Raw genomic sequence first — 15367 nt, forward strand, 5'->3', positions numbered from 1 at the left:
AGAAAAAGAACAACTGCCCGATGACTTAATATTTCATTCATAATAGAAACCATTCACTATGTAGTTTGAGATAATGTGCAATACGAAAACGCTCAAACAAAAGGGTTTGACAATGTTGACATAAACAATTGTTTCGAGAAAAAGAAAGTGAAAACTATAAAGAAATTGCTATCAATAAAGTATGTTGGCACTAAATTAAATTGGCAACATATTAGATATCGCTGTTACTTAATACAACACCGTTAGCAAGGAATGTTGATACAAGTTCATAACTTATTGCATGACTCAATCCCAAACGTTTGAATGCAAACAACTTGCCTTTTATGTGTGCAAGTGATTCAAATGGTTGGATGGCAACATCAAGGAACTCATTGCCCAATAACCTCCATTATAGTAGGTGCAAAGATTATTATTTTTAGCATACAATGAAATGATTGGCAACAATAAGGAACATGTGATCAACACAGAGTACCACGCACCAACGAGTGAAACCGCCTTGCGTTTCAAGGTTCGATGTTTGACAAAGTAAAGAATGGCCTACATACACGCCAATACCGAAATTCCATTACATGAGTGACTGGGATTGCACGAGAGAGTGCTCACGACGCAATAGTTAGTTCCCCGACACACTAATGTGTGTCAAATGACACGATGCCACCCTTCTCTCCCCCTGTCATGCGGGTGATGTGTGAATCAAGTCTCTCGTGGAGAGAAATTAGGAAGCGGATCAGAGCTCTCAAATAAGAAGGAATCGGGCATGGACTGTGCCCATCCCATCTCGGGATAAAGCCGAGCATTCTATCGAGGCACATTCATTCGGGCGGGCGGGCGGGTGGCTCCTGTTGGTCTTGTCCGCAGGATGCAGGATGGAGTCTAATGGGCGCTTGCGTGCGTTTGGTTCGATTGTGACTTGCCGATGTCCTCAGGAAAATGTCCAGAGTGCCCAAAGCACCATTTTTACAAGCCTTATCTTTCATTATTATTACATGTGTTGCCTCTCATTTTGGCTTTCTTCTTCTTTCTTTCTTCTTTCTTCTTCTCTTTCCCATTTACATCTGTCTGTCTGACTCTCACTTTTTTCCACCCTAAAAAGGGGGCAAAAAATTTAACAGCCCCTTTCATCTCTCTCTACTGCAGAAACAGGTGAGAAACCCTAAATTTCACTCGCTTTCCATGAAACCCTAATCTCCCCCCCCTCCCCTCTGTGTCTCTGTACGATGGGAACCGAGCAGAACTGCTAGTGCTAGTACCACTTCTCCTTCACGTTTCCTCCCTTTTCGATCGTCGTTTTCTTGGAAATTGTAACTCTCAGCTAGCTCTCCGCAGTTCTGTATATTTATTCCTGCAACATCTCCATCATTCCAATTGTTTCCTCCGTGAAGCTAATTCGATATATCTATCTGCGGACATGGTTCTGTGCTGTCCGAGGACAGGTAAGCACAAATTGCCTTTTCTTGCGAGTTAAAGATTTGGGTAAAAAACGAAAAAATGCTAGTTTTCTCTCCAAACATCAAATAATGGTGTTTTCCTGGTTATGCAAGGCATAATTTCTTTGCCAGGGTTAAAATTACGCTCAAGAAAAGGTGAAATTAAGGGAAGGTAAAAGGTGAAACTTGGCAAAAATTCGAGTTGAAATTAGGTACACTAAAAGGCTAACAATAGGGGCAGAAGAAGTTTGAAATTAGGGACAGAATAAGGTTAAGTTAAGCAAAGAAGAATGTTGAAATTAGGCACAGAGGAAGGTTGAAACTGGGGATAGAAGAAGGTTGAGTTAGGCACAGAAGAAGGTACAGTTAGGTACAATCGAAAATTAATTAAAGATCCAAGTGAATTTGTGGCTTCTTGGGCTCATATTCTCGTGGAATCATGTATTATTCATTTTTTCTGAGAGAAATGTGAATTCTCAAATGGAGCGAACAGAAAATCTGTATTCTCCAGGTGGCTGTGGACAAATCCTTTTAGTTACATTATGCATGGGAAAAGCTTGTGATGCTTATTTGTGAAGCATCAAATAGTAAATGGTATTGCCCAGTCTCTGAGCACAATTTGTATAGTTTAACCACGGGCTGAAGAATTTTGTGAAGTTTAGATTCCATATTCTTATGGAAAAGTTTGTAACATAATTATACTTTTGGAGTATGGTCTGGATTTTCAACTGAAGTAAACGATTTTATTTCCTTCCCTTTGTACAATGACGATATTTGTGCCTTCTTAGAGTCCATTTACTGATGGAAAAAAACAAAATTTCTATGCTTTGTAAATATAGTGTCGATTTTCAAATGAAAAAAAATGTCATCTTTTGCTTGTACAGTGACCATCTTTTGCATAATTTAATCGAGAACCGAGTAAAATTGTGGCATATAGAACATGCTTTCTTTACATGGACTATATTTTCAAGTGAAACAAACAGAAAATTCAAAGCTTTCCTAAGAGCTATAACACTTCTCAGCTGCTTAGACCTGTATTTAGCTTATGGACATGTGATGACCTCATTAAGCATACCAAGGATTCACGTAGAACTGATCCAACTGTCACCCTAGTCTAGGGAATGCTGCTATGAGGCATTAGTATTTTTAGGAATTTCTGTTGTTAGTGCGTTTGGACTCTGTTAATTGTTTGTTTTATTCATTACGAGCAAGACCACATCCTTCTTCTAGAAATAGGTATTTACTCCTTTCTTATGTAGTTATTTTATTTTATCCTGCTTATAGGACTATGTGATTGTGCAAAGTGGATTCAAGATTCTGGTCTGTTATAATCAGGATTGTACTTCCTGGGGTCTTTCTGGTCTGGTCAAATTCTTGTTCTATTCTTCTAGCATCTGAAGTGAGTGTTTGATGTGGATGTCTCTTTGGTTAAATTTGCATCCACGAATTGGTTATTTTGAGCTGGTCCTGGTGCTACAATCTAACTAATGCTTTATCTACTTGTTGACATTAGTATACCTAGAGCTAAGATTAATGTTATGAATTTGATTACTTGGCATTTAACATTATCGTTGTTCTTGCTATTTCATGTTAGTCCTTATCTTGGTTTGCTCTACAAGTTAGTGTGTATTTGCATTGACCTCATCTTATCTCACACTTATCAGAGAGAGAGAGGGAGAGAGTTTTGAACCCAGATGTATTGTTTAACTAAAACATGTCTTATCAATACGGAACAAGAATATGGCTGAGAGAGAGAGGGAAGGAAACCTTCATTCTTATTAAATGTTTACTAACCAGGATGGAAATATCAACTGACTTGGATGCATTTTCCATTTGCAAACTGGCAGATGACGCAGAACATGTAACATTGGAGTAAAATATGCTGCATTCAAATTTCTTGTAGAAGATGGATGTTGGTTATAATGGCGTGAATAGATTGATGCACCAGGAGCACTTTTCTCGGGTGTATCATGGTGGTTCACCAGGAGTTCCTAATAGAGGCGATTCAATAAGAAACTTTGGACCTGAGACAGGTGTGCACATTGTTGATGCACAACAATATGCTAATGCTGAAAGGGAACACTTCTTACACCGAAGTACTCATGGGATGCTAGTTAACCAGAATGAGCATTCAGTTGACGAGGGTCAAAGGTTTCTAAATGGAGGCTTTCATGTTTCGTCTGTCGTAAACACATCCTCAAAAGCATTGGATTGGACAGGAGGTTCACAACCTGGAGAGATGGAAGAGGAAGTGGACAATAGAGACATGGAAGAAAGAGATGGTGGAAGTACAGGTGGATCACGAACTGATGGTTCAGAAGAGGACGAGGAAGATGATGGTGATATTGATGGAGAAGGAGAAGATATTGTATCTCATCAAGGTGTGACCAGGCTAGTTGATCGGGGTATTCCTAATCGAAGAGGATATGGTCTTCCAACGATCCAGATGGATGAAGTTAATGGAAATAGGCATGAGGCGATGGGACTTCAGAGAAGTAAGTGTCATAGGGAGTCATCACAAGGTGCTCCATCTGGACCATCATTGGGAATGTTTCTTTCACAAACCTCTACTGTACCGTTCCTGAATTCATTTTCATCTGTAGGGCCTATATTTGGTCATGGAGAGTCTGGTTCTACAGTACCAAATGGCACGCTGATGGCTAACGAGCATGATACTGCACCTGGATATAAAAGAGATGATCTAGGGAAAGAGAAAAATAACAGAGATACATTTGTGAAGGATAACCAAAATTATAGTCACGAGCAAAGCAGAATTTCTTGCAGTTCACCTGAGCCAGAAGCTGTACCGGTTGGAGTGGAATCAGCAGAAGATGATAGCACATTGGTGCAGCCACCTGCTTTGACGCCTCAAAATGATCCCGGAAACCAGCTTGTGGCCTTCAATCAAAGGAAAAATCATGATACTTCAGAGATGCCACTTCGATCTGCATTGACTGATCCACTCACGTAAGTTTATGCTTAGCCTTTTTTCAATGTATTGTTTCCAGCATACTCTATAATTTGGGATCGGCATCTTCTTCTCGTAGAAGAGAGGTCAATGTGGTTGCATCCCTGCCCAAGTACCATCCTTGAGATGCAACCCATGTGTCTATGAGTTACTGTATGCTGTGGATTTGTGAAAATATTTGTCGCCTATATTTATTTTAGTCTTATATATTAAGTGCTGCTCTCAATTTATGTCCTTTCTATATTATTTGTTATAGCCAGCAGTTAGGTGTCAGGGAATTTGAATTATCTTCATGTTTTCTTTTGCTAATGTTACTGCTGGTAATCCAGATTGGATTGTGATCTCATTTCGCTTTGACTTAATGCATATTGTTGTTGTCTTTTCTTAGTTGATATAGTTTTCCCTGCCTGCCAGCATTTTCATAAACCAAATCCCATCTTGAATAGTTACATGAATTTAATTACTTCAATGTTACTGTTGGTTTCACTTTCTAGGTCAAGAAAACTGTAATAAGTCCTCGGCTTGAAGATAAATATGTGAAAAAGGATTGCAGCCAAACAGTCAGAAATTCATATGGGAGAATAGTCGCCTGAAGATTTCAACTTATCAGGGAAATGACAGAAATGAACTTAAGGATAGACCCCTAAGAAATTATCTAAATAAATACACATAAAAATATTTTCGTGGAGCCTCCCTAGTAGAGATTTGGGGGCAGCTCCCCAGTTGCAAAAAATGTAGGAGGATTGCTATGAAATGGATGATTTACCCATTTTACAGATCACATTAGAGAAAATTATGTTTTGGCCATGTTTTGGACCTATTCACCATGGATAGATTTTTCTTATAACCCCAACCTTATAAAAAAACATATTAAAATAGAAGTCCATGTTTGCTGCACTTCTACACCCATGTAAGAATACTACTTGGGCTAATACTATTCTTTGCTGCATCTGCACATAACTGCCTTGAAGCCTTCTTACTTTGATTTGTTTGACTTGTTTTCTTCTCTGTCTGCGTCTCTCCATTTATCTATCTCTCTATCCTCCTCCTTCCCTCCCCCCCCCCACCCCCCCACCACCAAACAAAAAGAAAAAAAAAGTTTGAATGCTTTCATATTGTTGGGGAATTACTGCCAATCATAGCTATTGACTCTTCTATTACTGTGTTTAAGACATGTGGAGTGCTCATTTCAATTTTGAATTGAAGAAATACTTTTGGTTGTAGTTTCCTTGTATATAATTTAAAGATATTTCTTGGTTTGACATTATGTATTATCTTGGTTCGTTTGATGTTAAGTTTTAATTGAATGTACCATTGACTTTGTGTAGTCAAGTGTCAATGCTAACTTGTGTTATCTCTTTTAGGGTAGGCAGTTTGTTAAATTTTTATCAAATTTTGGTGTGTTTTGGGTAATATCTTTTAATGTATGCAATTTGTTAAGTTCTTATCAAAATTTGCTGGTAATTGTTTGGAACAGTGGTGTTTTGATGGATGATGCAACTATACTTTTATGTGGGCATTCATTTGGGAGTGAGAGTCTCCAACGCATCATAGAAAATGTAAGTGGGACTTCATGCACTGGCATCTTGCATCATGATAATGTTGTAAATAGAACTGCTCAGGTGAATTTAGATTGCATCAAGATTCTGTGCTATGTTTATTTTTCAAATTATCATGTACTTGTGGGTATGTGCTAATATTCTTTTTTGTTAAGTATAAACCAAATAGTTTTGTACACATACACAATATATCTTTGTATTATGCATCATACATCTTTAGACATATTTTATTCAGTTTCACACTTGTCAAAATCTATTGATTCTATACTACAATTTGTAATATGTCTCATTCCCTTATTTACTTTGAAATGTGGCTTGCTTCCTCCATCTTCAACAGTCTGACCTGCATAGCTAATAATATGCAACTTTAGTTAATCTACCCATTAGAAGGCTGGAGTTAAATGATACTTCGAGAATCTTGAGGCAGAGTCAGATACACATTGGCACGGAGAGACAACATGGTGGATGTCCATGGGGACTAACACCTCGTCACAACATGTCAAAAACAAATAGAGAGGGTGGTCACCCATTTGATTATCTATATGAATGCTCTTCCAGGGCCTTAGAAGACGTAACCTGCACTGGAGGATACTTCCATGCAGACCTGCACATGCATGGAATATAGAAACTGGGGGTTGCCTGAATTTTGAGTTGAAAAAGAACTGGCATAATTTTCAGGAATTTAATTTCAAGCAGAGTGGGAAGGATGGTTTATTGAATGGCTGGCAACATTGGAAACGTTTTGATAATTAAAAAATAAAATGATGCATGACCCCACTATAAAAGCCTTCCTGTATCCATCCCGTTTTGTAAAAATCAAACCGTAAGAAAGATTGGGAAGTGTTGCATAGCTGGTTTGCCATGGTCTTTGGAGATAGTGAACTTAGAACAGAGGATGATAAATTTAGATGTGTGTAGCAATGGCTGTCTCGTAATGGTTTTGTTCTTTTTATACTTTTGTAAGCAGTAGAGTTGAGAGTTCTATTGTATTTATCTCCCCAGTGAGTTGTGGGTTGTGTGTAGTGAGATACTTAACAATAAATATCTATTTCATGCTAGAGGCAACTGCCCCAAATATGGATCATTCCTAGATTATCAACTCAATACAGTCAAAAGAAGACTTCAACATGCTGTGCATAAAACAGTTAGAATGACTCCTTCATGGGTTATATATTGAGCCTTAATGCGCATAAGCTAGAGTTTACTCTGGTACATGAATGAGATACATGGAGGAATGTCCAGTGAAGTTATGATGAACTAGGTGATAATGCTGTTTTTCTTTTGCATCGTTAGCTGGTGTGCTTTTCTACTGTTCCTTACACTAAGGCATTTTAACATGTGCAGCTGCATGGTATATTTTATTTTTGGTTGTAATTTTCACCCTGTTTCGATGTGATCTGAACAGAATGCATGTATTTCATGTGGGGCAGCAGCAAAAAGGGAAGACATGGCTCCGAATCATGGTAAGCAGTATCTTTATATTTTTATATAGTTTCATAAAATTTATTTATGCGCTTAGACATGTGGAGAGAGGCCCTCTTGAAAAGATGTGATTCCTGCATCTTGTTTCACATTCTGAGACTCTGGTAGTGATTTTATAGACCACTCAAGTTGCTTTATATGAGCCCTTTTACATGATTACTTGCTATCCCCATGGGTGGTTGTATAAGCCTTATATGAGTGGCTAATTATGTAAGCCCTTTGTATGACTTGACTCCATAGAGCTACCATCTGGGCCCTTAATTTATTTTGTCATCGGCTTCTATCTCAGCTTCTACAAGAGAGTATGGTTTGATTTTGACCATCATTTCAAATGTATGAATGGCATATAAACTCAGCAAAGCTCATAACAGCAATGGAAACAAATGCTGAACATGGAATGAGGACACGTTATAAAGTGTCTCGTAAGTTTCCTGAGGAGCAATAGGTAGTTCAGTCTACATATCCTTAACTGCAGACAGGAGTGAATTCTTCATATATTTATATTGCAAAACAAAATAAACAAAGCAAAGACAGCATAGAATGTATATGTTATGATGTATGCAATTGTTTTTGAACCAACACTAAAACCACAATTGCTTTCTCTACGTGTTATAATCTGCAAGAACATATTGAATGGGTTCCACTCTGGCATCTTACAAGCAAACTGTGGCAAATTATCTAGAAAGATATCACATGCAAGACTGTCATGGATGTGTGGTTGAAGGATTGTAGATTCTACGAGGGTGCAGAGCTATTGAATCAAAAGATTCGTTTCCTAGATTTGTCATATGAGATTGCAAAATACCCGGAGTATCTGTCCTAGTCATTGGACCCTTCAGGAAAATCATGAGCTCATCTAAGGGCCCTTCAGGAAATATGAATATCATAATTTCTCATTCTAGAGAATGCAAAAATTGGTAAGTAAATGGGGTGAAATTTACTGAGGAAAAATGGCTTGCAACGTTCCATCTGTTGTTCAAATTGCCAACCACAATTAAGTTTTATACTCGAATTCAAATTCTGAAAGATATTCTCATATCTGGACAAAATTTTATATTAAATGTGCAAAATCTCAACTCTGATATAGGGTTCCTTAAGAATGGAAAAGCATCAGGAACTAGTTCACTTCAGATATGCATAGAACTGCTAGCAAATACAAACTTGAATCAGTGCAAGTAAATTGGATATAAGCATTCATTGCTTTCAGATGCTACTATGAAGGCTTATTGCTGAAGGCTATAAATCAGAGGCTAATCAACAGTGATTAGACACCCCACACTGCAGCTCATGTAGAGATCTCTCCAGAAATTCAATGGAACAAGGCTCCCCCAGGTTATGGCCATTATTTAGTCCGACCAGTAAGATGAACATACACACGTTACTACATGTACTCAATTCAGACAAATCTGATGCACATTATGGTCTATGTCTAGATTGGTCTCTTTGGTTAACATGGATCTTAATTTTGCCACTTTGACTCATCATTTGGAATCCCTGCTTTGTAGCTCTCTGGTTTCTCATAGGGTTTCTAAATAGTTGTGTATTGGTGACCATATAATGCCATCTTTGATCTGTGCCAGTAATGTGACCCCATTTCTGGATATGGTTGGTTGTGACACTCCTGGTAGTCCTAATATTTTGGATGACCTCAATAATCTGACTCAGAGATATGTAATGGATGGAAGAGGGATTAAAAGTGAGCAGTTTTGCTTTTCCAGCTTTACAGTTTGTTGTACGAGCTTTTAAAAGGGAGAAAGGACATTGCAAAGAGAACATACCTAAAGCAGCGAAGAGGAGAAGAGAAAAGGATGATCAGGTTCTCTTTGACTTCAAAAATATTAAAAATACTGGTGAAAAGAGCTTATAATGATGTTCAGACTCTTTTTCAGATTCAGGTGAAAAGAGGTTCAGGTGACCATGGAGAATCTTCTCGTCATAAAGGAGTCAAATTCCCATACAAGGTTGATGACAAGGTCTTGATAAAGGTACTTGCATTTAATAGATGGGTTTTAGTGACAGCATATATCATAGTCAGGTATCTTGATCACTTTTTTTTTTATCCTAGGGAAACAAAAGAACTCCTGAACGGTTTGTTGGACACAATGCAGTAATAACTACACAATGCTTGAATGGATGGTAAGGAAATTTTATCTTATGCATTAGCAATTGGGGAGATTGTGTGTGTGAATATAATATAAAAAAATATTATACTTTTATCACAACTCTGTAGGTATGTTGTGAGAACACTAGACAATGGAGAGACTGTAAAGCTGCAGTACCGTTCGTTAACAAAAGCCGACGATCAACTATCCTCTAACGGAAGTCAGGAAAAGAGTACAGAACCAACCTGGTTATGACAAATGGGTAAATTCTGTGTATGTTTAAATAATGTTCTATTACATTTCTTGCTAAAATATATATCTTGCTCATAGTCAAATTGTGTCTCAGCTATATTGGCTTAAACAAGGGCAAAGAGTTACTTCAAACTCTTATTTCTTCCATGCAATCTGGAGTTTGCTCATACATCAATACTTGTTATTTTTATGTGATTGTATGATATAGGATGATGACCGCATAGAAGAGTAATTTATCCTTGTAAAATAATACCCTTTCATCAACAGTATATGTTCAAAAGCAAGTCTTCTTGATGATGAGGTATAAGTCCATTTTAGTTCTTAGGTCAGAAAATTTAGTAACTTATCGAGAAAATTTGTTTTCACTCTAGTATTGGTGCAGCAATATAGTATGTAGATTTATATTTGTATGTAAGTTAAGGAAAACTCGTGCTCGTGCACGTGTACAATGCTCACGATCATGTCTCAATTTTTTTTGTTTAGTAGCCTTATAATTACGGTGGAGCCCTTCCAAAAAATCCTTTTCTTTCCTCTTTATATTTTGTAGGTTGATCTGAAGTCTTTAAGTAATTCGTAAATCTGCAACAAGGCTTTTTGGTCATCCTATACTACCGTACATAGTGTATTTCAATTTGTAATACCATCAATAGCTTTAGGAACAAATATTAGCCCTTATAAAGTGCTAATTTTTTTATATTACATGAATTCAACTAAAATAGGTTTAGATGCATGTGTTAAAATTACAGTTACGGTTAAAAAATCTGTTCATGTTATATAAGTATTATTTTGTTCAGGTATGCATTACCTTCCTACAATGCATTCAAATTCATCGATCTGTCTATATTTCAAATCTGGAGTTCACGTTGTAAAAATCCAAGATCTTGGTTTTCTGAAATGGAATGTAAGGGTAGATCATTGTAACTCATTTGGGAAGCCCATTTACATAAAGATGCACTTTTCATTCCATCCCAAGTCAAGTAGTTTGTTCTGGCTAATTCAAATACTCAGTTTGACTGCAGAAAATATACAATGTAAACTACATAAAGTTGAAAGGCTATAATTCATGGAGTTGACATTCATAATTTGAATTATTAGCCTTTATAATTTTCCCATAGTTTTAAATAAAATTTAGGTCATTGTTTTTGCTTCTTTTTCAACCTATCTGTTGTAAAATGATTGACTAATTCTTCATATCACAACGCTGCTAAGTTTCTTTATAAACGTATTATGCTGGATTTTAGCATATGATACTGATTCATTAAGAATTAAGTGCTTAATTAGATGTATTGGCAAGGCACTCAATGTATGTTGGGTTTATGACGTGGCAGCACTACAATAATTATGACAAAAAAACACCACAATGAGAGAAGCAATAATGATGTGATACCACTACAGTAAATGGTTGTTCAATTGATGATGAGAATCATGACTGGTAAATTGATCAACAAACATATCCACATACATAACTTTGACACCCAAATCACTATTTACATCTTCAAGTTCCTCACTGTGCTTCTCCCAATTGTGTCATAGCTTTATCACTTAGGGATCGAATTAGGGGTCAGCAACAGCTCGGCTCAATCCTAAACTGTTTAGCTAAAACAGTTTAGCGGCTTAGCATCTTGGTTTGGCTCAGTTTAGGCTTGAGCTTACCTAAACGGTTTGAGCTCGGCTCGGCTTGCCAACCCGGCTCAAACTGTTTTAGCTGTTTAATAATTAGGGTTTAGAAAGTTAGAAATTAGGTAGTGAGAAGTTAGAAGTTAGAATTTGAAAGTTGAGAGAGAGACTAACGTGAAGTCATGGGCAACATAGTATTGAGTGACACGAGAGGGAGGGACAGAGAAGGACAGGGAGCTTGCATAATGGATTGAGAGGGAAAGGGAGTTATGAGGAGGAGAACAAGAGTAGATGTGGTAGTGTTTTTTGGGTTTCTTCACACCTCTAAAGCTTTTTCGTCCCAAATTGGCTCACAAACCGGTTCCTAAACTGGTTTGGTTTAGGTTTGAGAACCCCAAAACGGTTTAGGCTTAACTGGATTGGCTTGGATAAGGCCAAACCGGTTAAACCTAAACTGAACCGTTGCCGATTCCTAGTTGTCATTGCTTGCATACATACAACCACCCTTGTAAACATGTCTTCAAGTACACCACTCAACTTCAAGATCCAACGACAATTTTAAACTAACACATGTCCTAACTAAGACAATTTATGGATCTTCAAATATGAAATGTTTGCTCTAATACCTTATTATGAGAGAAGAAAGTTGGAGTCTAGCTTGGATAAGCAGACATGTTGATTACTTTAGACAATAATACGGCATTGATTCGTACGAGATTTTTTCACAAGTGAAAATGAGAATACTTTGATTCTTACACATGCTAATAGCCATCAAGGACTTAAAGCCTCTTCGACTAGTTGTCAAAATATCCTCAGTCCATGCTGATCCGAACGAGGAAATATATATGGTGAAACTAGAAGGTTTTGTGTCATGTGACTAGGAACATCTAGTTTGCCTTCTCAAGAAGAGTCTATATGGCTTAAAACAAGCACCCTAGTAAAGGCATCAAATTTTCAACAATTTCATGCAATTGGTAGCTTTTTCTCAGAGCAATGAGAATCACTACTTATATTCAAAAAACTGTTGGTGACCACTACTATATATCTCATCTTTTGCATGGATGATATGTATTTCGATAACCAAAGTGTTGGTGAGCCTATTGATCTCTAATGGCAATTGCAATTGACTTTCGTCATTAAGGAATTAGGTCCGGGTGATAGATTCTTGGGATGAAGATCACACAACATAGAAACCATTGGGCAATTGTATCTACCTTGGGCCAATTATGTTTGGCAAATTTTGGAGAGATTCAACATGCATTAGACCAAATTTGCAACAACACCACTACTAGCTAACCTTAGTCTTTTTCATAAAGATTTCTAAACATGTGTGTGTGTGTGTGTGGAGATATACATATTCTATGAGCTATTTATGTAAATAGCAAAAATGTATTTTAGGTACATATCTTTGTACGGTTTGATTTTGAAAGTAGTGACATCGTATTTGTGTGCCTACATTGTGTTTCACTCCCTTCGTCCCTCTATCTCACACTCTCATTGTTCGTGTTCTAATCAATGGCATTGAGGTCATTTCTATTTTAACATACATTTCAATAGACCATTGCTCTTCTCATTCTACAACACTTGTTGATTGACCTACAAAAGTTGCGTCATAGTAACGATCACGTAAGCTCTTCCTTGGACTTCAATTCATGTGGTGGTTGTAAAAACGACATTGGCCTTCAATTGCTTAGTTCTCTTAGTTGTACTCTTCCTTAGGGACATAGTTGTAGAATACTTAGCATACAATATATGCTAAGTATTCTACTTTTTATTTACATAAATAGTTAGAATATGCATTCTATAGATGAAATACATAGAATATGTTAAATACATGTAGAGTACTTTGGAGTATTCTAAACATATTCTAAGCATAAAATACGCTTTTTAAACAACTATGCTTGGTACCCTAAGTAAAACAACAACCTATCCTTTAGTGGATGCGGTGTGGTGCTAGAACATACATAGGAATTTCCTCTTCATTTGAATGAAAGTATGAAAGTCATCTGGCGGGTAGTGCCCCTACGAGGTCAAGGTGTAACCATTGAGTGAGACATTGAATGTGACGAGTTGCGAGGCATTAATATTATTCAGGGCTAAGATGTTGGGAGATGTGGTTGCCTCCACATTGTCTTTTGTTGCACAAATTTGGTTGTTGTTTGGAGGGAGGATTGAAGGTAGAGAAAGGACAAACCTTGGAGGAGACATGGTAGTATCATTGGCGCCATCATGTTCTGTTAGAATGGTGGTGGCGAAGTGAAACAACAACTGGAAGGCGAGTGGCAAAAAGGGTCCCTATATTGTATTGGCAAGGTCGATGGAAAGTTAATAGATATGTCATGGAAGATCAACAAGCTACTTGCTTGAGTGTGGCGTGGCATTGAGAGGATGTGATCATAGTAGACGTGCCCTTGGTGTGACATTCATTGACGTTATCCTCTGCAATAAGAGTAGTGGCTCTTTGTGTTTGCCAAGTGTTGTCGTGATCATGAAGTGTTTGTTGTCGGTTGGCTAGGGTTAGGCAACATAATATTTGATTGTGGGGTTGTGTTGTAGGCAAAACCTTTCAAATTAATTCTTTAGCTAACTTTAATGACTTAAGTGTAATATACATGGGAAACCATTTATCTTAGAATTTAGAACAAGCCCATGAGGAACTATGATACATGGGAACACGTGGTGATCTACAAGCCTATATGAAGGGAACTTAGCTACCCCCTTAATTAAGTCATATTGAAACATTCTTGAGACTTGATTGGCGAGGCTAAGTTCTAATTAAAGTCAAATGATACGACTATGTGTTGAAATCATGGATATTGATTAAGGGGTTCAACCCCTTTTATACTAACTACACATGCATGTATATGCATGCCAACTCACAAAAACGTACTTAACCGTTACAATACATGTATTTCCCATGTCATAATCGATCAACTCCCATGTCCCAATTCCATAGGTTAATTTTAATAGGTTAAGGGAAGGATAATTGGGAAACTAGTTATCCTAGGAATCGGGACACACCCATGACACCTATGACACATGGGAACACTTGGTGGTATGGGATTCTTAGGTGTTGAACTAAAGTTTTAGTGTGATGTCTCTAAATGGCAGATAATCAAATAGAGATTGCTTAAAGAAGCTAACCTCATGCAATTGGTTTCGATCAAAGAACTTATTATTACGGGCTGTCTAGATGGTCCGGAGTGCCCAAAATCTTGTCCATTGGAGAAATTAGGCATTGTTGTTGGATAGGCACAGAGAATTTGTCCAAATAACCAAGAGTGCTTCCCAAACCTTTGACCAAGAAATCAATGGGAAAGAGATGCACTCCATTTGAGTAAGTATGAGAGCTCTATTACTTCCTTACCATCATGTATCAGTTTTGGGCAGATGGAGGTGCCAAATCCATAGCTACGCATGTCGTACATGACAAGGTGCGAGTGAATCGACACTTTCGAAGAGCACATTAGAAACAAGCCGTAGGGCTACCAATGTAACACATGGTTGAATTGAATTGAAACTTACGCCGGGATACGTGGTTGTTGATGCGGGTGCTGTGGATGTCACTCTATGAGGTTTTCAGTCCTGGGATCCCATCCATCGATCCACGAGCTGCGAGCAGTTTCTCAAAGGAAGGGCAGGCGAGCCAATCAGGGAGCAACACATGTCTTGGTCCGGATGGAGGTGGTGTCTGTTTGAATTGAATCGAGTCCTAATGTCAGGATACATGGTTGCTGTTGCGTGTGCCATGGATGTCAATCTCCGAGGTTTTTAGGCCTGGGACCCCATCCATCCATCCATCCATCCACGAGTCGCGACCAGTTTCTTGAAGGAAGGGCAGGCAGGCAACAACACATGTGTTGGTCCGGATGGAGGTGGTGTCCGTCCGCTCAGGTGTGAAACCGGCGAGAAGTCCAGAAGCCCCACACAGCATCCATATTTTCTAGGGTTTTTGCTCAG

The 15367-nt window shown here is 37.9% G+C and overlaps 1 protein-coding gene across 3 annotated transcripts; it reads left to right on the plus strand.

Annotated features, from left to right (window-relative positions):
• Positions 1 to 1204: 1204 nt before the first annotated feature.
• Positions 1205 to 10084, plus strand: LOC147856836 (uncharacterized). 3 transcript variants are annotated; one of them, XM_087328286.1, is made up of 10 exons: positions 1206 to 1433; positions 3275 to 3922; positions 4031 to 4394; positions 5873 to 5954; positions 7360 to 7417; positions 9155 to 9252; positions 9326 to 9421; positions 9502 to 9572; positions 9667 to 9800; positions 9885 to 10084. In XM_087328286.1, exons 2-9 carry the CDS (start codon positions 3334 to 3336, stop codon positions 9791 to 9793), a joined length of 1485 nt encoding a protein of 494 aa, XP_087184412.1. In that variant the 5' UTR covers positions 1206 to 1433; positions 3275 to 3333; the 3' UTR covers positions 9794 to 9800; positions 9885 to 10084. The 3 variants fall into 3 exon arrangements, with proteins under 3 accessions (XP_087184411.1, XP_087184409.1, XP_087184412.1); XM_087328285.1 differs by having other exon boundaries at positions 1205 to 1433; positions 3225 to 4394; XM_087328283.1 differs by having other exon boundaries at positions 1205 to 1433; positions 3275 to 4394.
• Positions 10085 to 15367: the final 5283 nt, after the last annotated feature.

The sequence above is a fragment of the Azolla caroliniana genome, unplaced genomic scaffold (genome assembly GCF_043228905.1).
Source record: "Azolla caroliniana isolate FFs.n. ecotype wild unplaced genomic scaffold, voAzoCaro1.0.p SCAF_12, whole genome shotgun sequence".
In the NCBI taxonomy this organism is placed as follows: domain Eukaryota; kingdom Viridiplantae; phylum Streptophyta; class Polypodiopsida; order Salviniales; family Salviniaceae; genus Azolla; species Azolla caroliniana.

What these genes read in the sequence shown, in the direction of transcription:
- LOC147856836 (XM_087328285.1), top strand. Translation starts at nt 3,334, where the DNA reads ATGGATGTTGGTTATAATGGCGTGAATAGATTGATGCACCAGGAGCAC. An exon ending in TCCAACGCATCATAGAAAAT is followed by an intron (nt 5,955 to 7,359) that starts GTAAGTGGGACT and finishes TGATCTGAACAG; the next exon opens with AATGCATGTATTTCATGTGG. An exon ending in GAAGAGAAAAGGATGATCAG is followed by an intron (nt 9,253 to 9,325) that starts GTTCTCTTTGAC and finishes ACTCTTTTTCAG; the next exon opens with ATTCAGGTGAAAAGAGGTTC.